Below are 25,235 nucleotides of genomic sequence, written 5' to 3'. Positions count from 1 at the left end.
TGCTGCTGCCACCATCACACCACCATGAGCTGCGTCATCATCACAACCTTCATCACTTGGTTCATGCAGCTTTGAGTGGCCACCCAAAGTTACGGGCTCAACCAAAACGTTTGGTCTTGATACGATGCAAGCGTTTGGCCTAAACTGTAAGTGCATTCATGTGTTCTTCCAAAAATATTTGATGAAATATGTGGCACTACTTGAGCATATTGAACGCAAGGCAGAGGAAAAGTGCAGTAAACAACCCACGGGCAACTCTGCCCATGGATCGTGATGGCGATGACGATTTGCAGTAAGCCGGACCCCCCCCCGCCACGGTAGCCGTGGCCTCTTCCTCTGAAGCAAGTGCGGCTTTCCAGAGGCTTTGTTCTACTTTTGTCGGAGGTAAAACCTCCGTAGTGGCACCGCGGCCTCGACACGGGAGGCGACTTCCGCCCGGGTTACGTCAATTCCGTAGAGCGCCTCCCCATCTTCACTGGCGGTGGCGGGACTCTACCATTCCATCACACGGGGTCAAGGGGTGCACATCGATTTCACAACCACGCCAAATTTCTACTTTCACAAACAAACGTTACATATCCGCCGCTCTGCAAAATTATTAAAACATTTTTAAAATCAGTTTTGCCGATGCAACCGTAAATATATCCCTCGTTTGGCATCTAGGTACTTCGCTACTCCCCACCCCCCGTGGTTGAGTTGGACTTGTCCGCCTTGTTTACCCTATCTCAGTGGGGGGTTGGGGGGGGGTTGCTCAATGGCCGCTGGCCGGTGCTTCTAATCCGGCGTTCCCCGCTCACTCGTCTTCCTTCTGGTTCTCATCGGTCTCTAACCCGGCCACCCCTAAGCGGTCTCAACACGACACTCGGTCCTCTCGCCGGCCCTTTCCGCGCGGCCCGCGGGGCCTCGCCGTCTGCGTGGGGCCGCCATGCTCGGCTACACCGACCTGTGATGGGATCTCGAACATCGAGGACCATGTCCGCCGAGGCCGATGGAGGCGACCAGCCGGAGCGAGCAGTGACCGGAGGAGGAGCGGGTGGTGGAGGAGGAGGAGTCGTCAGGGAGGTGGACAGCAGCGAGGAAGGAGATGAGGACGTGGATTTGGCGCAGATACTTGCTTTCCTGCTGCACAGGTGGCCTCGCCCGTCCTTCTGTGATCCGCCGACCCTTCCACGTGTACAGCTGTGTTGCAGGCTTAAAAAGCCGCTATAAGTGCTGTTCACTTCTTCGTTTATCTTTCCTCACCTGCCTTGTTTCACTTACCGCTGACCGTGTGTAAACACGGTACTTGCGATCATCGCGAGGCACGGTCTGTCTACTTGTGGACGAAGGGCCCCCCCCCACCACCCTCACGTCGTTGCCATCCCATTACGGTCAATGCGATGCGACCATCCATCTCTCTCCACCGCACCAGCTTGGCCAGTCACCCGCTATGGGGGTCCTTCTCGGGGGGAATTCTCGTGCCTTTGGCTGCCATTCCGTCATTAGTCTCGCCCAAGAATTCCTAGGCCTGGATTTCTTTTTTAAATGGTCAGGTTTCCTGGGTCGACTATTTTTTTCCCCTTTAAGTCGTTGGTATTTCGAGTGCGTGGTTTTCTATGGCCTCGCCCGCATGCGAACGCCTCTGTTTGACTTCGCGTGCCCTTGGTTCTGAAATATGGTACCGTGTTAAAACAAGTAACAAACATGTTTCATGTAAGATAAACCCAGGTTTCGGAGGGAGCGTGGGTTGTGACTTGAGAATATCTGAACGTTTGTGAGGCCTCGATGTAACGGCGGGGAGAGAGGGCCTCAAAAAAACAAATCAACAAATGTCCCGGCCCATGACTTCCTTTGTTTTGTCTAACAAGTGTCTTTAGTAGTTACGAAACCTCTGGCTGTGACGTGATGGGGTGGCAGTCTCGTTGGGTAGAGGGGGGTCATGTGAGCCTTGCGTTATTCCATGGGTCAGAGTTGGCATGCGGTCTGTGCCAGATTCTTATCGGAGTAGGAATCTAGAGGAATAATAATGGAATGGCATCACAACAAAAATAGAAGATAATGCCAAATTGGGTGGGTGGAGGCAGCTATGAGTGTAACGCTGATTCTGAAACTGTGGTCCTGGCCAAAGGCCCAATATGCATGATCGAAAACTCACATTCTACCCATAACTGAAACCATAACACTGACTCAAGTCTGAATCCAAACCTTAAACCTCACCCCTAATATTGCTCCGAATGCAAGCTCTAACTATAACCAAACACCTAGTCTTAGACCTAACCATAATCATAACCCAATTCCTAATTGCAACCATAAACTTAACACAAGTCCGACCTTAACCCAACCCCCCTAATCGATTTCCCAAAATCTTAAGCCTAAACTCAACCTATGACATTAAACCCCTGAGCCCTACGTCACACCAACCTTAATCAGCTCTTCCCACTATTGTTGCAGTAGAATAGTGACAAAGCAAATAATTTTCTTAACTTAGCATCATCCTGCTGACATTCCACTTGGAGCTGTGTTGGGAAAGATGATCATTCCTGTCTTCTTAGTGTTGTACTGTATTAATATCACTGCCATTCTTATCCTTTTTTATATTGTGGAATTACTCATCAGACATGTTGCAATTGAGTGATTAATATCGATTCTTAATCTCAGGATAAAATGTACGCAAAAGTGTATTAATTTTTTTCAAAATTATCAGTAATTTTACGTTGAGGCCGGGGGAGTGAACAAAATGTTACAAACCGGCAAACAAACCTAGAAGCAATACAATTTAAGCAAAGCAAGAATTGAATCCCAAGCCTGAAATGTGAAAGTTAATCAACGCAATATTTTGGGGGTGAGGGCCGAATTGTTGCCATAATCTATCCTGTGCAGGATGAACGCCTCGCCAAGCCGCCACCATCTCCCACCGTCTCTCCTGGTCTCGCGATGAAGGAATCGAGCAATCCACCTAGCTCCTGAACGAGAGGCAAATTAATTCACAGTCTCGACCAATTAGACAACCGGGGGATTGTAAGATTATTCTTTTCATCCAGGAAAAGCTCAGCGTGGCCGAAGACTCGCTTTCATTCGGTGACTTGTTATTTTAAAGCACTGCAATTGTTTTCTTGTGGAAGGAAGCCAGGGTTCCTGAAGAAAATCCACGCATACTTGACAGCTATTCAAACTCGGAGGTAAAGACTGGTGGGCATGGTATTTGCCACACCGCCCCTTAATGCGCCATGCCAGCCTTAATAGGTGCTTCCTAACAGCACTGTCTACATGACTTATTTTGCTACAGTGGGGGATATTTGTCTTTTTTATGTGGATGCATGTTTATTAAACTCTGGTGTAGTGGTTCATGCACTCCGCTATGATCCCTGTGACGTGATTTTTGTTCTTGGATATGATGCACAAGGGTGGCAAGTTATCTCCACCACTTCTGGGCCATTCCTTGGTCAAGTCAACCTTAAAATAAGAACCTGGTGGAGTGTGTGATCAACATCAAAACTATGGAGACAAAGGTGGCCAGAAATTCGTGGTTCTGGCCACATCACCCCCACTGTGCCTCGATGTGCCATGCTGCCCTTAGTAAATTCTTGTTAACAACTACTTTGTGTGCCTGTGTGTGCTTGTATATATGCTTGTATATGTACGCGTGCATGTGAAACTGCATGTGCTTTGTGTAAAGCAGTGGTGCTGAAGGCGGCACACTGCGCTACAATCTTTGCAACCTGAGTTCAGATGACGACAGCAGAGGAGAGTGACATCTGAGCCTGTCCTTGACCTCTATATCAACTCTAAACAACTACCCTGTGTGGTTTGTAAACATTGCGGTTCTGGCCACACCACCTACTTGTTTCCCGGCCTTAGCAATGACCCAAATAATGTTCCAGTGTTAGCGCATTCGCCGTTTGATGCAGAGGTTAGTGGTTCGAATCTAGCGGCCGCCTTGATTATTAACGTGGGTGCAATAACAGTTTGTTTATAGTGGACCTTAAAGATCCCCTGACGTCATTTGCATTGTGTGCCGGCGGCGTAAGTGACCAAACTTGCTTAATTCTAGAATTGCCCACGAATTACTGACTTGAGACACATTGTAATCATTGCCCCCCCCCCCCCCCTTCTGGTAGACTGATGCCCAAGATAACTCTTGCAAATGAGACTCATCACGGTCTCTTGCGTTTTCACCTGGTTAAACATTAAATTAAACTTAGTTCAGTATGTTTGCTAAGTGCACATGACCCTACAGTCTATAATACTATATGGAGTGACTGATTAGTACGAGTGCGCGTGTGCATGTGAGATGTGGGCCGGTTGTTTATCTGCACTCCGGCGACCTGAGTTTAATTCTTGGCCATGTCTACCATCAGTGGCGAGTAGTGTCTGAACCGGTCCTGGGTCTCTTCTAGGTCAACTCGGGCTTAAAATGAATGCCTGGTGCATTGTGTAATCAACCTCAGCACAGGCGTGCTTGACCCCGTGGTTGCGGCCACACCTCCCCCTCTCTCGTTTGCCGTACTGGTCTTAGTAGGTGCCTTCTAACAGCACTTGTCTACTGTGTATAAGATCATCGTGTGTGTGTGTTGTGCGTGTAGAGGCCAGGTGCGGCTCATCCGCAATGCCGGCACAGGGCTGCACCTGGTTAGCAACTTCTCCGAGTCGGATGAAGACAGCGACAGTGGCTGGGACGGGAGACTGGGAGACCGCTATAATCCCCCTGGTAATGCTATAAATGCCATGGTAACATGATACCCTCCCTGGTAAAGTGGTAAACTCCCTGATATTGCAATAACCCCCCTAGTAACGTAATGCCCTCCCTTGTCACATGACAAGCGCCCAAGTGCCACTCAAACTCCTCTTTGTAATGTAATTCAAAAATAGACCTGGAATCTGGTATACAACAATCGATTTTGTTGGACAGACCTTTGCTACCCACGACTTACAGCTGCTGCAGCAGCCTACGACAACCTGAGCGGCATCACCCCATCCAAGTACTATCCAGACTCAAATCTGCTTAGCTTTTGAAATCTGACATTTCATGAATATACTTGATCATTTCATCTTCGGCCACATATGTAATGGGTTCAATTGAGGCGCACACTCAACTTGGAGGCAACGAAACAAACAACTTGAACACGACATAAGGTGGTGACCACCATTCCTAATTTAACTAACACTCAGGGGAATACTATATAACGTGACCAAGGCAGGTTAACAGGCTGCCTGGTCACGGATGAAGATCGGAGACTCGAGGACCGCTGATGGCGTCTTCATTCCCGGGGTCGAACAACCCCGCTCTTTCTTCACACCCCGCTTTTTCCTGCTGCGGCGTGGCTGGCCCCGCCCCGGCCACGCCCCCCTTCCCGATCCTTTGGGAAGGTCCGGGCCCCTTACCACGTGACCGCCAAGCTCCCCTCTGGGGCCCCTAGCCCCCCTTCGTCCGGTCACGTTCCCTGTCGGGTTCATGCAGAGTGTCACGGCCTGACGCGACCTCAGTGACACCCCGCCTACAGTACCCGTACAGACCCAACACAGTAGTGACGTCATATGTCACTACGCTCGTACAGTCCCGACACAGTAGTGACATCATATGTCACTACACATACATTACAAATAGACAGATCATTTTTTTAAGTCACTTGTTATGTGCGCAATTCGATGTGTATCGTGAGCTTTAGAATTAACATTAATTGTTGCATTGGTTTGTATAATAATCAGACCTATGATTGGATGCTCCTGGTCACCAAGGTCTTTATCCCTATGGCCGTGAACCGACATCTTTAGTAAAGAGAAGCTTTACCCCAGAAAACAATTGCCACTTCTATTCTCGATAGGTACCTAGGCCGTGTATCCTGGTCTGTCTGACGCAAGTTTGAAACGTCGGTATTTTTTACGAAAAAAAAACACTTTAAATTCACAGTCGGGAAAATTAGAGCCGTATCACTTCCACGCCAGCCTTAGTAATGGTCGCACATTCACCGCTTAGTGCCGAGGTCCATGGTTCGAATCCATCTTTTAAAGTTTTTTTTGTCATTAAAGGAACTTCAACCTCCCGTTGGACTGCCCAAGACACATAACCTGGGTACTTTGTGTATAAAATAAGTGCAGTGTTATGTGGTTTGGGTTGAGTCATCCTGCAATGGGTTTAGTTTTTCATCTCACTCCCTGTCCTTCCAACACCATGCATCTCACTGCATCAGATGCACTGCTGCACATCCAGGAAAAAATGGATTTCGGCCACAGATTCAACCTCATGTTCTGAGACTCTTACAGAGCCCCGGTTTTGGTGATCGCGCTGCACTGACTCCTGTCTATTTGTTGCTGCTCTTTGTTTGGGCTGCAGTTGACCAAAACCCAGACACCAAGGAGCTGGATTGCAGTGAGATTCAGCAGCAGATCTTGCTGGCCACAGGCGGCCTGGGAGGCCGTCCAATCAGGGGTCTCACACACCTACTCCACAAGGTGAGCATGACTGCAGCCTGCACACTTTTTTCCGGCCAGCACAGTAGCCCGCACACCAGCCTCTGCACTCTGGCTTTCACACATCACCATCTATCTGCTCAACAGCCCATATCGACGTCAGCCCCCACTCCTGCATGCACACCCGGCTTCCTGCTATCCAACAAGTTATCATTACCACGAACTGCTTAATGTTGTCATGCACCAATGTAGTCTAACATACATACATTGTTAATACAACCACTAAACAACTGCCACAAACCACTGCTGCTGTCCACTAAGCACTCCGAATAACTGCTGATTACCGCCACAACCTACAGCCATAGCAACCACTGCCACTAACTAAATAAAATTAGACTAACTTGTGCTGCTAACCGATAATCATTGCTACTAACTGGTAAACCGCCGCCGTTAACCGCGTTTCCCATTGCTCTGTCGTGGCAGAGGGAGCGCGGGATGTGTCGCAGCAGTGCCTTCTCCCAGGGGGAGTGCTCACACATCACCACCAGGTGAGGGGTCCAGGGGTCAGAGGTTGCGGTTCAGGGGGAGGTCAGTACCTGTCTTGAGGGCATCTGTGTAAAGCCATTTGCGTGTTTACTGTTGTCCTGCGTTGTCACTGATTTTGATCGCCCTCTCCGTTGTTGCTCTCCTCTTTTCCGAACATAGATGGACTCGTCCATCTAAACAAACTGTCAAATCGCTATCCGTGGTGCTAACGTTTAAAAATAAATAAATACAAACCGCCACTTCTTTCAAATGTTCTTGTCGTTGGTTTTCACACCTGATGATGACTGCATGTGTTGCAGTCGAAACGTCGTGAGAATTTTTATTGTTTTATATATTTTATTATTTTATTGTTTCCCTTCAACGTGACTTTTCCGAAAGAACCAAGAATATGTATAAAGGAGTTAAGCTTCTTTGCCGCTGCTGATCGTCATGTCAACGTTGGTACTTCTGTCTGTCCATAATTTAATTCTGAAGATCTATCTATCAAATGCGGCTAGGTGGATTGGGCTTCTTAATGGCTGTCGGAGCATCTTTCTCCTCACGTTTAAAAACTATCCTATTAGAAACCCTCACATTGCTTACCCGATCCAGTCAAAAAATTCCTACCATTCTGTGCGTGCACCTGTACTCCAGTGGCCAGAAGCGTCTGTTCTCCTTGACTCTGCAACCGATGGCAGCACATTACACCTCACATCCAAGATCGTCTTAAGAGACGATCATATTGTTCATGCAGCGTGCTGAATTTTGCCGGTAATACGATACAATGCCGTGTTTGTTTTTCATACAGTAATAGCAATATGATACGTAATGCATTTGTAGTTGGCCCTTGGTGAAATAACCATAGTTAAAATGTGGCAGGGCCGGTCTGCACTTTACGCCCAAGTTAATAATACGCAGGTCAGGAGAGTGGCTCTCTGTAGGGTGTGGAAATTATTAGCGCTGGCACACGCTGCGGTTATGGATGCTGGCGTTGATAATGTAAGAGCCGACCTTGGAGGTCGGATGTCAGCTGTGCCAAAAGTTGCGAGTTCTGGCAAAATAAAGGAGTCGATGGCCGAGGTGCGGTGACATCAGCGCCAATGTCCGTGGTGACCGCTTGAACTTGTTAGTACTTGGATGAGAGACCATCTGGGATTGTCCAAATATCCAAATGTTGCAGTTTCGACTTGAAAAGTTGTCAAGGTTCATTGAGGCTTTCATGGAATACTGAAGTGCATTATATTAATATTATAGGGTTATGGTGAGCACTGAAGTTCGATTATAATCTGGTGGCTTTGTGTTCCAATACAATTAATTTTTATACGGCATCTAAATGTTTGAAAACAGTGGGCATATTCTCTAAAGACACAGACAGCGGGGGGTGGGGGGGGGGGTAGATCAGGCAGATATAAGCAGAGGAGAAGACGAAGGCCTTGAGCCTGGATGACTTGAACTAGTTGTCCTTGTAAAAAAGCTGCTTTGCTCAGTGGGTCTTAGCAGTTGAAATAAAATTAAAGTCTGAACAGGAACAGGGAGTCAACATCATGGATGGCTTTCATCTAGCAGTGTTTCTCAAACTTGTTTGACCCGCGGACCAGCCAGCTCCCCACCCCTGGTGGCATAACGCATTCACTTATCTCTAAATACCAGAAATACAAAATTATTCATATTACCGGAACAATGTTTTTCTTAAACGCAGAAATAAGGTTTTTATATATATGTATATAGGGGAGGCATAGCTCTTAGGGTTAGGATAGTTTAATCAGGGCAATTTAGCTAACTTCATTTTTATTTATTGATTATGAGTAAAATATTATTGTCTGACACAAAATGTATAAAATGTGTCTTTATTTTCTGATCAACCTGCATTTCCACCACCTGGAGGACTGTCGCAGACCACTGGTGGAAAACACTGATCTCGAGCGAAGCGACCACTTTTTGAATCCACGCAGCTTGTGGCGTCTGGCACTCGTAACAGGCAGGGGGCGTGCGAGCACTTGTTTCTGATATGCGTTGTGTGGTGTCTGCGTCTCGCCCGTGCATTATACGTGTTTTTTTGTCTTCTACAATTACATTGCAATTGTACTATGGGCATATGGCCAATTCACCCAGAAAATGCCCAATCTCGTCAGATCTCAGAAAGCCTAGCCTGGATAGTGCTTGGATGGGGAATCACCGTGCATATAATGGGTGTTGTAGGCTGCTGCGTTGTCAGCAGTGGGCAGTGCATCAGAAATCCATTATTGTACTATACAATGCTCTAACGTCTATGCTCCCTGCCTTCAACTCGCACCAACGAACATGATGATGAAAGGTGGCCAAATAAACCCCAGGATCCGCACGTGGGTGAGGGAGGCCCTCGCCCAAAGTGGCTTGACAAATGGGGGTTCACATCAGTGCTTTTGTGTGTCGGTGTTGAGTGTACGTGTTCATGTGCGTGCTGCGTGCGGTTTGCTGACAAACCGCGTGGCGCACGCCGTTTGAGCGGCTCGCCCGACACCTCTTAACTCTCCACCCTATCCCCGACTCGCATCACCGCCCCCTGTCTCCTGGCTCCCATCTCCCCTCCGCCTACCCCTCAGCTTCCTGCCCAACCAGATGACACAGGCGGCGCACTTCACCCAGAAAGCGTTCTGTGGAGTGTTCTCCCAAGATGGCTCCATCTTCATGTCCGCTTGCCAGGGTGGGTGAGCGGGCTGGCGGTGTGGGGAATGAGTCAAGCACTCAAACTTATATGTGCAGCCACATCGTTGATTCTTGAGTCTGCGGTTCCAAAAGAAGGCCGTGTCAATTACACGTGCAGCATGGTGGTGTCGCGTGACATACAAGGCATGGGAGGGTGATCCTATAGTCACAATCGCACCTTTTTGCAGTATAACGCAAAAAATCTGTAAAAAGCACACGTTCTTTGTGCATTATGTGAAAACCATCAGCAGTTTCTGAAGCAGTACACTATTCACCATCAAAATAAATTGCAGGAAACATAACCGACTGACAGCAGCAGTTATGCAGTGAAGGCCACTGGACTGGATTAGTCCTCATTGGGGCTCGTCAGCACAGTAGTCCCTACATCCACACTGTAGGGCACATTGGCCTGGCTAATGCCAACAATAATCAGATGTACTTTTTACACGTTTTTGCGTGATGTTTGAAACTTGTGGTTATCCAACCTGCACTCTTATTCTGTTTTTATAGCTTTTTTTAATTTTTCTATTCTTGGTTCTTTCGGTAAAGTCACGTAGAAGGTAAATAATAATATAAAAATATAAAAATTAAACGTGATATATTATATTTGTATTTAAAGCTTTCGTGACTGCAGGGATTCATATTCTTGGTTCTTTCGGTAAAGTCACGTAGAAGGAAAACAAGACTTTAATATGTTATTTTTATTGTTTTATTATTTCCCTTCTACGTGACTTTACCGAAAGAACCAAGAATATGAATCCCTGCAGTCACGATAGGTTTAAATTGAAACTTTTTCTCATTGTTCATGAATAATATTTTTTTCGTATCGGTCTTTCTATAGCGCCTTAACGAAGGCGCTTTACAAAGAGTCAACAACGGTACATATGAATGTAATGGTGCAGATAGGTGAATGAAGTAGTTGAGAGGTAGCGATGGGTGGCACATCTGTTATACGTGAATTCGGTGAAAGCAAAATGTATTGCTTTGTACCAGCCTGCCACACTTTTCCCTCTTGATGCATTTGTCATAAATTACAGTGTGTGGGGGTTCCTAGTTTTGGGTAAGTGTGTGTGCATGTTTTGTTTGGATACATGTTTTGTGTGTGCTCCATACGTGCATTGTGATAACGAGTGTTATCTACTTTTATGCATGTGCCTTTGTTTTGTGCGTGCATATGCGTGTTGAATGGTCTGCACATAAAGTGTGCGTATGTTGTGTGCGTACATGTTATGTATACCTCGAAGTGCACTGACCCTACCACAAGAATTGTGTTGACATTACCTTCTCTTCTTGGAAAATGACGATTGTTATGTGGTCGTATGCACCCACGCTTGTGTTTTGTACATATGTATGTATGTATGCATCCATGCACGTGTATTTTGCATGTGAGCGTGTGCGCATGTGTCTGTGTACATGCATCACTGATCCGCGTGCACTTGCTCCATCAGACCAGAACGTGCGTCTGTTCGACGCGCGCAAGGGTGGCTTCAAGAAGTTCAAGACGGTGAAGGCCCGGGACGTCGGCTGGAGCGTGCTGGACACGGCCTTCACGCCCGACGGCACGCACTTCCTCTACTCCAGCTGGTCCGACTACAGTGAGTCCGGGGGACTAACAGGGAACTCGAGAGGCACTCACAAGATGCTGACGGGGCACGGGACACTCATGAGATGCTAATGGGGCACTAACTAGGTAGTAATTGGGCAATATGGGGCTTGAAACATTTTTTATCGCCAACCCATTGAAGGTTATCTGACCATGCTTCACCACATTGATCAGTGCGGGATTGGTGAAGGGGGGAGTTCAGACCATATAATTACAAAACTGTACGCCAGTGGCGTGGTAATGCAAATCAGGTTGCCAGGTTAATAGAACAGTGTGCTAACCACTGCATACGCAGGTTATGGTATTGACAGTAATTAGCCGCCGTGGCTGAACTATTTTCTGACAGCGTCTTATCGTTGCTGCGTTTCACTGGATAGGTGCGTGCTTGCATGTACGCGTGTGATCGCCGGTTCTTTGCGCCGCCACCCTCTACTTCCCCGCAGTTCACGTGTGCAACATCTACGGCGAGCACGAGACCCACACGGCGCTTGATCTCAAGTGAGTCTCGGCTAAAATTTCGCCAAACCCAACATCACCGCCCCGGGAAACGCCTCGGCCCGCTTGTGACTTTGGCGGAAGTGCAGTGGCGTGGCCTCCGCTGGCAGCCAACGGTTGGACGGACGGCAAGATAAATGGACGGACGGCAAGATAAATGGACGATCGAAATGAAATGTGGACGGGCAGCAGGGCACAAGGACAGATGGACAGAAGAAGAGAGATGGGCGTGACAGAGCTAATGCATAACTGCTCTCATTTTGATTTTAAGCTTTCGTGACTGCAGTAATTCTTAGCTCTTTCGGTAAAGTCACGTTGAAGGGAAACAATAAAATAATAATATATAACAATATTGTTTTATATATTTGTTATATATATTTTATTATTTTATTGTTTCCCTTCAACGTGACTTTACCGAAAGAGCTAAGAATATGAACTGCTCTCATCCTTAACTGTAAAGTGATAAAAATTGCACAGGTAGGTTTGGGGTTAGGGATACAGGTTTAGGGCTATGGTACTATTCTCTTCACAAAAGCTGAAAAGCAAAGCGGACGTGCTGTCGGTAGTGTAATGCGCGTGTTTGTCCACCGCAGCCCAGACGAGCGGCGATTCTGCGTCTTCTCGCTCACCGTGTCGCTTGACAGCCGCGAGGTGCTTGGCGGGTGAGTCGCGCCACGTGACACGAAGAGGTTCGGGAGGTGCTCGTCGAAATGTATTCTTTACAAGTTGCGCTAATGATCGTCGAACCTTGAACTTTAGCTAATGGAGCTAGAGAAAAAAAACTGTACAAACTCGCCGGGAAAAATGTACAGTCAATACAAATGACATGGTGCGAACGTGACAGGAAATCAATTCTTCAATCGAATCGCGACACCAAATTGTGACAACAAAATTGTTTGGCTGTGGGGTTAGATCGCTCCACGTCTACAGAAATGCTACACATCTTCTTGGTTCTTTCGGTAAAGTCACATAGAAGGGAAATAATAAAAGAATAAAAATAAAACATAAAATAAAATTGTCACGACGTTTCGGCCACAACACAAGCATCCGTCTTCAGGTGAAGAAACAGAACTGTCGGAAAGACAGCGCTCCAATGAACACCGCTAAGCTTGGGCAGCGTATTTTAAGCTGGGTGGGAGGAGCAGAGCACCTTTACAAAGGAGTTTACATATCAACAGAATAATTTAGCATAGAAGTAGCTATGTTAATGTGAGAGATTAGCAGGATGTTAAAGTCAGAAATTAGCATGTAACTGGGAGATTAGCATGATGTTAATGTGAGGAATTAGCATATAACTGGTCACGGAAGTAGCTATGTTAAAGTCAGAGTTTACATATCAACAGAGGCATTTAGTATATTGACGCTAAAGAACTGCAACTACCCAACTATCAAACAATAAACCGATGTGAAAGAACTAAATATAAACTACATCAATATCATCAATTCTACAAATTTTGCAGACTTGGGCAGCTTCACATGTTGTGGCTTGATTGTATTGGCGTATCCATCACAAACCGTAGAGAAGATCACCAAGGTGATAGTATTTTCGGCCTTTTTATTAATATTCGCGTTTCTGACAGTGTGACTTGGGGCTAATAGATCACTGTGCTGCCGGAACTGCTGAGATCCTGGCTTTTAATCTTGATTTGAAATGCCCATTGATTAAACCACATCTCAAGTTTAGCAAGTTAATGGTGTCAGCCTGGTCACCAATAACTGTACAAAAAATATCTCTGGCATATTGATGAAAGTAAATTTTTCACTTTATGAGACTTACTGTTCCAACTTGAATAATTAAAAATGTCAGTCTGATTGATTTGTCACAAACACTCAATGCGGAGTGTATAAAGAGGACAGTGTGCCCATTGTATTGAAAACCATCTGAAATGACTCCAGAAGTCGTTCCGCGATTGTCACCTTCCACGTTCATCCTCTGGCGCATGGTGCTCTTTGCAGGAATTACAAATGGTGATTCCTTCGTCTCATTACAGGACACTAACTAAATAATCGGAACATTATAATTGGCAGAAATAAAGAACGTATCTCTTAAATGAAACACAAAGAAAGTTTGAATCTCACCTGTCGTAAAATTTTCAGCCACGGTTTTGTTGAAGCCAATTCCACATAGTGCTCCGTCACAGAGTCGAGGCAAGTCCGGCCACGTTGAATTCTAGACATTGTGGCGTCGTAAGCAGCTGTGGTCGTTTTTAATCCGGGCGTCGATTCCTTTCGTGGCTTTGCTCAGTCTCGTTCAGTTGTAGAGGGGGCCTGGGTGTCGTGTTGGTTTTTGTGCCAAGTGACTTCTTTCCAGTGCTCGTATTTTATGAAACGTGATGTTTGCACATGCGTCAGTCTCTCACTGACTCTCTCATCTGTACCACATCACAAAAATCTGTGTATTTGGCCGCCGATTATTAATGTTTTCAGTATGTCATCAGGATGTTTATTGACCTGTGCATTTTTGTCTCTGCTGTAAAATTTACAACAGCTTTAGATCTATATTCTTGGTTCTTTTGGTAAAGTCACATAGAAGGGAAACAATAAAATAATAGATCTGCCAACGGCAAGGATATGCTAACGATATATATTTGTTTTAATGACTCACAGTCGTATAATTGTTTAAAGTCACTAACCATACTACCTTGTGTTGTGTAGTTGACAAGGGAGGTGTGCATCACTGACTCACTCCCTCATTTCACTTGCGTACATACGACTTAATGATTTCACACACGGGAATTTGTGATCAATGTTATTATTAATAATAGTTTTTGTTGGATCATATCGCCACATGTGTATAATGCCAATAATATGGACACGGGCCCTTCTTTATAGCACATGAGAAAGGACATTGCCCAAAACGTTACCTTTATATATGTCTGTTTTGAGGCAGTGTTGTTTACGAGTCTTTTTTCATATGTGCTTATACAGGTGTGTTCCTACCCGTACCTGTGTCCTTGTGTTTTGTATACTTACCCACGTGCGCTCTTGCATTGGCTATTATGCTTGTGTGTGTGCGAGTGTGAATTTACGTGGTCTGTGTGCCTATACGTGCGTGTGCGTCAGGGCCAACGATGGCTGCCTCTACGTCTTCGACCGCGAGAGGAACCAGCGCACGCTCAAGGTGTGACATTGCGAGCGGGCAAGGGGCGTGAATTGTCGGCCACGCGCACGCACACGCGACCGCTCGAGCTGCCCGGCAGACGAGGACGATCATTCCACCTGTGGTGGGCGAGAGCGGGGCTCCGCGCACTGTGATGAAGGCGGCGGATTGACCTCTCCCCGTGTCGACGTGCACGCTTGCAGATCGACGCTCACGAAGACGACGTGAACACGGTGGCGTTTGCCGATGCCAGCTCCCAGATCCTCTTCTCCGGTGGCGACGACGCCCTCTGCAAGGTGTGGAGCCGGCGCCGCGCCGCGCTCACGATCGTGTTCGCGATCGTGTTCGCGATCTTGTTCCTGCTCTTGTAGTTCTCCGACGTGTTTTTACGGGTTGCACCGCGTGATGTTTGGCACGTTGTCCGACATTTCACACCGTGTACTTGGAGCTTCTTATTCTAACTTAAATGATCAGTTCCAGTTCTCCTTCATTTTTACAGCGTTGCCGGCTACTGCTGGTGTCTGATGTAGGCCAATGTTTTGCGATTGTGTTTCAGGGAGCTACAGAAGCATAAAATGCTCGCCTTCCTGACTTTCCTTTCCCGACTAATGTCGGCAGCGGCCTATAACACCTTGCTTCCTTCTTCGTGGGGTTGAGACAATGTCCCTCTTTATCTCAACAGTTCATCCGTAAGCTTTCCTTCCGATCGATCTTCATGCATGCTTACCCAAGAGCGTAATACGATGGCTTTAAAGCATTGTAAGTCAAAGCAGAGGCGGCCAGGGAAGCCAGTTGTTCTCATATAATATGAACGATTACGGTGGTGTTGAACAAGAGTTGCCCTCTCCTTCCCCCATCCCCTCCCTCCCGTTGCCCAGGTGTGGGACCGGCGCACACTGCGCGAGGACACGCCACAGCCCGTGGGGGTGCTAGCCGGACACCGCGATGGCGTCACCTTCATCGACACGAAGGTGAGAGACAGCATGCTGGGCGTGGGGGAGGGGAGCTCACTGGGTGAAGTAAGATCGACCACCTGATACAATGTCAGAGACGCTGAGCCGGCACTGCTGAGATCACGGGTTCAGGGCCAGGTTTCATCCGCCTGTTGGTTAACCAGATTCTCAAGTGCAGCGAGTTGATGTCACCAGCAACTGCTTAAACTGAACCGTCGGATTAAATCTGTTTTTTGTCACTGCCCTGGGAAAAATTTTATGGCTTTGAGGATTCCAAAATGTTTTTCAAGTTTGGCATTTTTTATTTTCTGTTGACTTAGCAACAACACACTTCAAATATATCCCACTCGGTCACTGCTGCCACTGGAAGAGACCCTTACAGTGGGTGACCTGCATTAACGTGTGGCCAGCCAAAGGTATTTTAAAATCCTATTCGGCCCTTGCTAAGGAAAAGGGTTCCCAAGCCTGGTCTATTTATACATAGGATGCGCGTGTGTGTATGTTGTTGACAGGGCGACGCTCGTTACCTGATCTCCAACTCCAAGGACCAGTCGATTAAGCTGTGGGACGTGCGGCGCTTCTCGCCGAAGGAAGGGCTGGAGGCGTCAAGGCAGGCGGTCACGCAGCAGAACTGGGACTACCGCTGGCAGCAGGTGCCCAAGCGTGGTAAGAAACTCATTATCACACTCGTGCAAAGACAACGATCTCCTGTGTACTGTGTCTGTGCGTTTGCACGCTTGCACCTGGTGCGATGTGTAAACATTGCCCATTCGTGAGACAAAGGCAGCATGGTGCTGGCCACCCACAACCTCGTGTACCTTGGCGGCCTTCGCTAACAGCACTTGTCCCCAACAGTCTTTTTTAAGGCTATATGGTGGGGTGGGGGGGGTTCTTTGTTTGGTGTTGGTGGTGCAGCCCTAAAGAAACACAAGCTGCCCGGTGACACGTCGGTCATGACGTACCGCGGTCACGGCGTGCTACACACCCTCATCCGCTGCCGCTTCTCTCCGGAGTTCAGCACCGGACAGCGATACGTCTACACGGGCTGCTCCACCGGCAAGGTCGTGGGTGAGTGAGCGAGTGAGCGAGCAGACTGGTGGGCGAGCTGGTGGGCCAGTGGGTGGGTGAGCAGTTGAGTGGATGGCTGAGCATGTGGGCTGGTGGGTGAGTGAGCAGATGGGTCGGTCGGGTGAGCGATCAGATGGGTAAACGACCAAACGGGTTGATGGGTTGCCGGCGAGCTGGTGGGCCCGTGGTCACACGGCAACTAAGTTCACGAGTGATTAGCGGAGCGAGCGGGCGATTGAATGTGTTCACACATAAGTGTCCGCTCAGACTGACGCACATGCTTCAGTTGTAGTTATTAGACCAATTATATCTGGCTGGTCTCATTAATCGGTGTAAAAAAGTAAAAAAAAAAATGAACATATGCTTCATTGATATATATAAAAGAAATAACAAACAGTAATTGGTAAATAAACAATACTCTGGAAAAAAAACTTCCTATAAATAGCACTAATAATAATGGATCTAAGGAGCAGACAAATTGCCTTAGTGGCCCGGTGAGACCACTGCGATGGTTGTACCGAGTTGATTTAACGTGGAAAATAGAAATCTCCATGACAAACAATGACTGGCCTGAGGCCAACATTAGTCACGGTCTCAGCCTGGTCACCGATGAAAGCATGTAAGAATGCTACCGCTTTAAATTGTCACTGAATTAAACATTTCATCATTTGACAATGCTAAGAGTATAATTGCGTTCTGCTTCAGAGAAATATGTTTGCCACGTAAGTAATTTTAAGAGTAAATTAACAAAGTGAGATGTCCGATATGAAAGTGCAAAAGTTAAAGACCCTGTGATATCTTTTTGGGGGGAGTGGTGGCGCAGTGGTTAACGCACTGCATCATGAACCTGACGACCTGAGTTCGATTTGGGCCCGTCAGTGGCAAGTTATATTTGAACTGGTCCTGGACCTTCCACTTCACCAGTCTGTACTGACCAGTATGATCAAACAACCCCCATGATCTATAGTGTGGCAAGATGTTAATTCTATGAGTGGATTAACAACTGGCTGTAAATTATATATATTTTTATCTTCACAGTTTTTTCAGTTCACCCCATGCCACTGCAAAATCCAAAATGAATTTAATTACAAATGGACAAAGCATACCCTCCTCGTGTAACTTTGTGTTCCAGGTCTCTTGGAACAGTGAATTGGGTGTGTGTGTGCACACTCATCTGTGTGCACTTGGCGTGTCTGTGCCTGCGTGTAGTCTACGAGGTGCTGTCGGGGAAGGTGGTGGCGCGGCTCAACGGGCACCGCGCGTGCGTGCGCGACGTACACTGGCACCCGTACGACGGCAAGATCGTCAGTACGTCGGTGAGGCCAACCGCACCGGCACTGCCAGAATGGTTGCACTCCCACCAACCGCACCTCTACAATTAATACTATCTATCCGCAACACAAGGACACACACCACACCAGCCACACAAAATGAGGCCACACCATCTCAGACACATTGCCCGGTGACACCTGACAAGTCGAACTTTACCAGCCAAACCTTTACAGGCCACACCACCGGCCATATCGGCGCAAACACACTCAAACGGCTGCACCAGTACAAGCAATACTATCTATTCACCAGACTGGGCCACACCAGACCCACCAGACAAAATCAGGAGATGCGATCTCATGCACACTGCCCAGTGACACCTGACTATCCCAGCTGATGAATCACACCACTGGCCAATCCACCCTGTTCACAGCACAGCCTGGTGACACCATCTGGCTACACGTACTTCACCGCACCAGTCGGCCACACCTTCTAGCCGCACCATGCCAGATACACACTCTGAGCGTCAATGGGCTGTACGACTCATTTTAATCAAGCAGCTGCGTCGAACCCAGTCTCGAGCCCCTCCTTCACAGTGGCTGCGTCCACCTTAGGGTGCCCTTTCTTGGTGTTGGCGCACGTCCGTGAGTCAAGGTTGGTGGATCACACAGAGATCTGTGAAACTCCCAAACCCACTGGGCTGCGAGGGGGTGGGGTAGGAGACGGCACCACAGCGGTTGGGTTTGTGAGTGCTGTCCCCTCGTAAGCATACATCAGTTCATCGATTAAAAACAGTTCTTTCAATCTGGATACATGTATAGAGCAGTATGTGAAAAAAATCATCTTTTAAGGACGAATGAAAATTCCGTGCACTATGTATGCAAATCTTCAAATTCGGCTAGTGGGTCGAATATGGCGGCACAAGCCAGACACAGAAGTAATCGTTTCTTGAGTTGAGTTGTGAGACCGAACGACGACAGGACATCACATGGCAGTGGGGGATGTGGAGGTAATTCCAGGCCTGGTTTAGATTTTCTGCCGTCCGTAAACCCACCGCTTACAGTGGACTTGGCCAAACATCCTAAATGTAGAATTCTCCTGATGATGAAGTCTCAAGACTCAGATAGGCTTTCCTTGATAAAACAAAGTGTTGTTGATGAATACTTCAAGCTTTTGTCATTCATGCTTATGCACCACTACCAATATAGTGTCACACAAAGTGTGTGTAAATGCTATTATTGTGTGTGTGGCTAAGCCGATTGCCCTGCAGAAATGCACTAGGCTTGGGGGTTTCCCAGGCACTTTTTTACCCGGTGCACGCCCACCTCTACCGCACCCCCTGAAGAAATCTCATAAGTAGTTCTGTGGTATTCACTTCCGTGGGCCGTTGTCTTGCCATAAGGGTCACACTGCTCTGCGAGAGATCCGAATGGATACCTCGTCTTGTGATGTGACGCTGATAGCAAAGTTGGGATAAAAATGTTCGATATTTTATTTTAAGTAGCAAAAGAGGGGTTGGAGGTCTGGAGGGAATTAATGGCGTGGGTTGGGGTGTGGTCAGGATACGCTGCGAGTCGCTCTGCCTGCTTCTTGCCCGGAGCAACCTCCATTTATAGCAACAGTTCTGTCTGCGCGTGCGCCGTGCTGGGGTTTGGCCCGTGTGCGTAACGAGCACTGCCCCGGGGTGTCGGACTCTACGGGGTGCACGCCCTTGTGCTTGCGGTTGTGATGCACGCGTCTGGTGCGCGAGATTTCGACAAAGCAGGGTGGTCGGATTCATGAGATGGATGGATCGGGCTCGAAGCTGGCAAGGGGGGGAAGGGGGTGGGGTCCTGGTCGCCGTGAAGCAGAAGTGGTACCTCGGCTGCGTTAGCTTCTCGAGCTGAATTCTGCTTTAAAATTCCTCTTAAAATGTCAAGGAATGAAGTGATCTTGACCATTCGTTGTGTGCGTTTGTCAGGCCACCGCTGAGTAAGGGCCCCCCCCCTCGTGCCGTGCGGTCGTCGGGGATATCTGACAACACTTCCCCATTTTTGGTCAGTGCGGGATGGTCAAAGCTGGGAGCATAAACGTAGGACGACAGGCGACCACTACAATGGATTTTGTTCCACTGCCATGTTTCTACCCACAGTGTTAGTAGGCATATAATGATTTAATGAATTATCAAGATTTTGGGTTTACACCTTTGCTTCCAACGTCAATAGTTATTTCCCCGTCATAGTGAATGCAGTCTCTCCAGTTGCTGCAGGAGTTAAGGGAATACTTTACATTATCAGCCGTGATCATTACACTACTGGATGAATGCCACTCATGCGATGCAACAGCGTGTCTTGCTCCTGCACATGAGCTGACTTCAGCGTATCGGGCGTGTTCTCTCCATTCTTTTGGCTGACATTCTGGCTGCCACTGTAATTATTCTCGACCGCCATACATCATCTCTTCTAGCAACATGTCTCACCTTGTGTGTGTAAATGTGTGTATGCGTGTACTTGTGCATATGGGGAGCCTGAGCGTAGTGATTAATGTGCTTCGCTAAAAACCCAGTGACCCGAGTTTGATTCCCACTCACGCCCAACAGCAGTGTCGATTATCCTAAACGGTCCTGGGCCTCCCCAAGGTTGACTTGGCCTCAAATCAATACCTGGTGCTATGTGTGAACATCACCTCTGGGGAGATAAAGGCATTTGGGAGTGATATTGGCAACCCACCCCTTGGTGTACTGTGCCGGCCTTCATAAGTGGTCTCTAACAGCGCTTGCTTGAAAAGTATGTTGAAGGCTATACGGGGGATCCTTGTCTTGTGCATGTGCAGTGGGACGGCGTGCTGGGCCTGTGGCAGTACAAGCAGGGAGAATTCCACGAGGGCGGTGACCCGTCGTCCGACCTCCAGGGCAGCAGCGACGGCAAACCGGCGGCCAAGCCCTGACCCCGTTGGACAGCCCCGACGACCCTCGACCCGCGCGACTCCTTCCACGGTGGTCGTGACGGCGTTTTTTTTAATTTGCGAATTCCGGCAACAGGAGCCAGGCGTGCGGTTCGCAGCCGCCCCGTGGGGGGCGCAGGCGCAAGTCTGCGATGCGGCTGCGATAGCTGGCGCTCGCCTCCCCCCCCCCCCCCCCCCCCCCGTACAAGCCCCCCACCCTTCCTTTCTGCCCCGCCCCCCTCCGCCATCGGCAGTTTGAGACAAGCGACCCCCAGATTCAGGGGCTCACGAGGGCTGCAGGCTTCGTGGGCGAGGAGTCCCGGACGTCGATCAAGACTTGCTTCGGTCACCCCGCGTGGTGTCCTCCGGGGCGTGTCTGACGAATGCTTCGTCACGGGGTGGGGGTGGGGGGAGGTGACTTCTCATTGCGAGGTGGCGGGAGGGAGGGAGGGAGAGAGATGTAACCGAGTTTAATTTCGTCGTCGGTTTGCTTTTTTGTTGTTGTTGAGCACTTAAAGACTTGGCATTGGAAATGTGGAGGAGCTTCTTGGCAGGAGGTTTTTCTCGCAGGACTCTGGTTGCGTCGATCTTGTTTGTTACCCCCGCCCACACTACGCACTGCCCCCACCCCCCACCGCGGCGGCTGACTTTCCCTGTGAGCTTAATTCTTTAATTAAAGAGGACACACCAGCTTGTTATTTTATTGTTTGAAAGGGGGATGCAGACTGTGCTGTGCTGGCTGACAGATGGAGGGACATGCGGATGGATGGACACGCGCAGACAGAGGGGGGACTGCAAGCTTGTTTCAATCTCCAATCGCTTTATTAGTCTCGCATGGTTTCTTTCACAGACAGTCGGGAGACATTTTTTTGAATGCCGAAAACGGCCACCGGAAGTACAAAAAAGCCATCCTTTTTCTCGTATTCACGTCTGGAAATTTTTGCACTTTTGTATTTTCTGTTTGCCGTTTCGTGCTTGGAAATGTGACCCTTGAGGAGGGGGGGGGGGCGCATCGTGTGCTGTTGAGAAAGAGGGACATTTTGTTTGTCTCGTTTAACCTCTCTTTTTATTGTCTGTGTGCAAGGAAGCTGGCAGGTTCAATGAGGTCCTTTATTGATTGTATGTAATTATAAGGCGAACCCTGTTGTACAGATGCATGTGAGGATGGCTACTGCAGAGGCCCGTGTCCCAATTAAAGGCGTTCACTCGTTAATTACCCCCAGAGAGTCTGCTTGTATACGAAACAGAATTTAGGCCATGGGTAGCAGAAGACGTGCTCAAACTGTCCGTATGGTTCCAGGTGTGTGGGTTAAGATGACTGAGATGTGCACCACCTATAAACACACGGCACTTCCGACACGCACAACGCGTTGCTCTCGGCAGCCTTGCGGAGTGGGCTGACGGCACTGGAGGTGTCTTCCTTCCCTGCTTCAGGCTCCCATGGCCTTGTCTGTTTTCTATTTATACATTTGCAAGTTTATACAATCGCACCTCGGCGAGTGACATCGCCCCATGGAAATTCGTCAAGAGGTTTGGAGCGCGCTTGCCCACACCCCCATATCCGCACAAAGTATTTGGTGATGTCAGTAATGTGCGCATGAATGGAGTCGTGCAAATCACGCTAAATTAGCTCGGTAGGACAGCTATAGGCTGATAATTCGAGCAGCCTGTGTTTGTATAGTTGCGGTGGGAAATCGATCTGTCCGAGGGCTTTGAATTTCGAGGGCTTTGAATTTCGAGGCTTTTGCCAGTCGCCGGTATGAGGTCACCCCGACTAATAATTTTTGGCGGCGTCTTGACTGTTGGTGGCTCTGTAAGGTCAATGTCGACGTCACGGTTAAAGGAAGGGTCACTCGGTTGTCCTAATGCTTATTCACTATTAGAGATTGGTCGGCCAATTCCAAACCATGTGGGCAATTAGAACCCGGGATTTGCAATTTGGCAGTGACGCGAGCTGGCTGCGTGAACACCCACTTTGCTCCTTTGTATACGAAATGAATGCAGTGTTAGACGACGTGAGGCTTGGGCAAGACGTGTCACGAGGAGAGGTGGTCGAGACTTCATTACAGTTGGGAGATATCGCCAAGGGAGAACGCACCCTTAAGAGAACTTTAACTTACTGGGAGATCGAACGATGAAATCTTGCTCGTTTGCAGAAGCTAGGTGGATTGTGGCGTTGCGAGGCCCTGGGAGGTTGTGACGCTTTAGGGAGGCCATCCAGCAGTGGATAAGTCATGGCCAGTGCAGAATGTAAACATTAGCGCTGGGAAGGCAACGGCGGCCGCGCGTGGTGTTCGCTTACAGCACACCTTGCTCGCCTCGGGCGCTCGCAAACAGGACGAGTGTCCTACATTCTGATTGACTGTACCTGTGTACGTGATCTACGTTTGAAATACAGAAACCCTTAAAGCCCATCTCTTCTCCCTTGCCCATCCTACTGCTACTCCTTGCCTCAGCCTCCCAGCAACGATCAGGCCTACCCCAAACCCTATCACTACCCCTATCACAACCCCAACCCATATCACTACCCCAAACCCTTTCACTACCCCAACCCCTATCACTACCCCAACCCCTACTTAACCATTCCCATCTCTCCTGTCACCATAACTACACTTTTAATAACCACCACTCTCTATTTCAACCACTATCCTATGCACAACGCTATAATTATTGCAAAGCGACTTGGACTAAGGCGCTATATACATCTATATAAAGTTAGATGTACATACATCGCTTATAGTTCATCAATATCCACACAGCCGAAGACCAAATAAGCCCGCAATGCGTACAATCTCGTTAGAAGCTAAGCAGGTATGGGCCCGCATAGCGCTTGGATGCGCTCAGCCACTTCCACCCCTACCTCCACCCCCCCACAAAATAACCCCACTACGGAGCCCTGCGCTGGAATCTGAGATTAAGTTCATCCGATCAGATGAGATCACATTTCCGACAGCATGACGGCGTAATTGTCACCACCCAAAGGCTTGAGCTGTAACCATGTGAATACTGCACAAGGATTCCTGGGCTAGGCGCGCCTGTTGTGTCGGTGCATTCACTATGCAGTCAAATGTATCAGCAACAGCCACGATCAATCCGCTGCTGGATGAAGGCCTTCGCACGCCGTGTCTTCCGCCAGGGGGCAGTGGGGGGGGGGGAGCTACTGAGGTCAGCCGTGGCTGGGAATGTGTATAGATGTGTGTAGGTGTATATATATACACAAAGGTATATATGTATGTGTGTGGGGAGCGGTGGTGTAGTGGTTAGCGCACTACGATACGAACCTGGCCACCCGAGTTCGATTCCCGTTCACGGCCAACACACAGCGACGATTATCCGGTCCTGGGCCTCACCCTAGGTCGACTCAGCCTCAAATCAGTACCTGGTGCGGTGCGTGAAAGCATCGCCACTGCGGAGACAAAGGCGTGGTGCTGGCCACCCACCCCCTCGTGTGCCGTTCTGGCCTTCATAGGTGCTCGCTAACAGCACTTGCCCCACAGTCTGTTTAGGCTATACGGGGGTGTTTGTTTGTCTTTGTTTGAACTGCTCGTGTGTATGTGCGCGCAATCCCTCGGGCGTCGGTGAAATGAGTATCATCCTTCGGGCGTCGGTAAAATGAGTATCAACAATTTAGTTTGAGGTCAGTCGAGAGAACAAAGTGGTCACTTTGTCACGCGCCGCCGTCGCCACCGTACCGTACGGGGCACTCGTTCGCTCTCGTAGAGAGACGACGAAGCACAGACGGAGGGGGGGTGAAGGAAACATCAGCCACGTGGCGAAGAGCCCTGTAAGCCGTTCGGCTCTTGACTCGGGTGCAACCGCAACAAACAAAAACATGAACAGGAAAACATCTTAAAGTGTCTACGCGCAACAGAAAAATCCAGGAAAAAACAGCAAAGTCTTCCATAAAAAAGCACCGCATATCAACGCTGTGTGCAAAAATCCCAGTGGGATGCAAGTCAAACAATAACAACCATAAGACAATTTAGATTAAAGTTATCCGTCTAACTCTGTACAACAACAAACACATATGGCTAATCCAAAACGTTTTCGTGTGTTCAGACGTTGTCACCCAAGCGAGTGTGTGTTGTGTACGCGCGGGAGGGAAAACCCGGAGATCCCGGAGCAAAGCCCACGCCTGCGAAGGGGAACAACACTCGACTCCGTACAGATGGAACGGGGCGGAGTGCACGCTTGCTGTCCCGCGCGTCTTCTGGCGAGGCAGAGTTAC

At 48.5% G+C, this 25,235-nt stretch overlaps 1 protein-coding gene across 3 annotated transcripts; it reads left to right on the top strand.

Annotated features, from left to right (window-relative positions):
* The first annotated feature begins 513 nt into the window (after nucleotides 1-513).
* Nucleotides 514-22,220, top strand: DCAF11 (DDB1 and CUL4 associated factor 11). Of its 3 annotated transcripts, none has more exons than XM_076069707.1 (15): nucleotides 517-1,130; nucleotides 4,563-4,687; nucleotides 6,311-6,429; nucleotides 6,871-6,935; nucleotides 9,495-9,595; nucleotides 11,046-11,192; nucleotides 11,644-11,698; nucleotides 12,289-12,357; nucleotides 14,759-14,816; nucleotides 14,999-15,091; nucleotides 15,674-15,766; nucleotides 16,261-16,416; nucleotides 16,657-16,816; nucleotides 18,026-18,132; nucleotides 20,897-22,220. In XM_076069707.1, exons 1-15 carry the CDS (start codon nucleotides 949-951, stop codon nucleotides 21,008-21,010), a joined length of 1,644 nt encoding a protein of 547 aa, XP_075925822.1. In that variant the 5' UTR covers nucleotides 517-948; the 3' UTR covers nucleotides 21,011-22,220. The 3 variants fall into 3 exon arrangements, with proteins under 3 accessions (XP_075925823.1, XP_075925822.1, XP_032816343.2); XM_032960452.2 differs by having other exon boundaries at nucleotides 521-1,130; nucleotides 16,261-16,414; nucleotides 16,664-16,816; XM_076069708.1 differs by lacking the exon at nucleotides 4,563-4,687 and having other exon boundaries at nucleotides 514-1,130.
* Nucleotides 22,221-25,235: the final 3,015 nt, after the last annotated feature.

The sequence above is a fragment of the Petromyzon marinus genome, chromosome 25 (genome assembly GCF_048934315.1).
Source record: "Petromyzon marinus isolate PM22_M1 ecotype Great Lakes invasive population chromosome 25, UKy_Petmar_22M1.pri1.0, whole genome shotgun sequence".
Lineage (NCBI taxonomy): Eukaryota > Metazoa > Chordata > Hyperoartia > Petromyzontiformes > Petromyzontidae > Petromyzon > Petromyzon marinus.
Note: the sequence above shows the minus strand (reverse complement) of the source record. Positions and strands in the feature narration are given on the sequence as shown.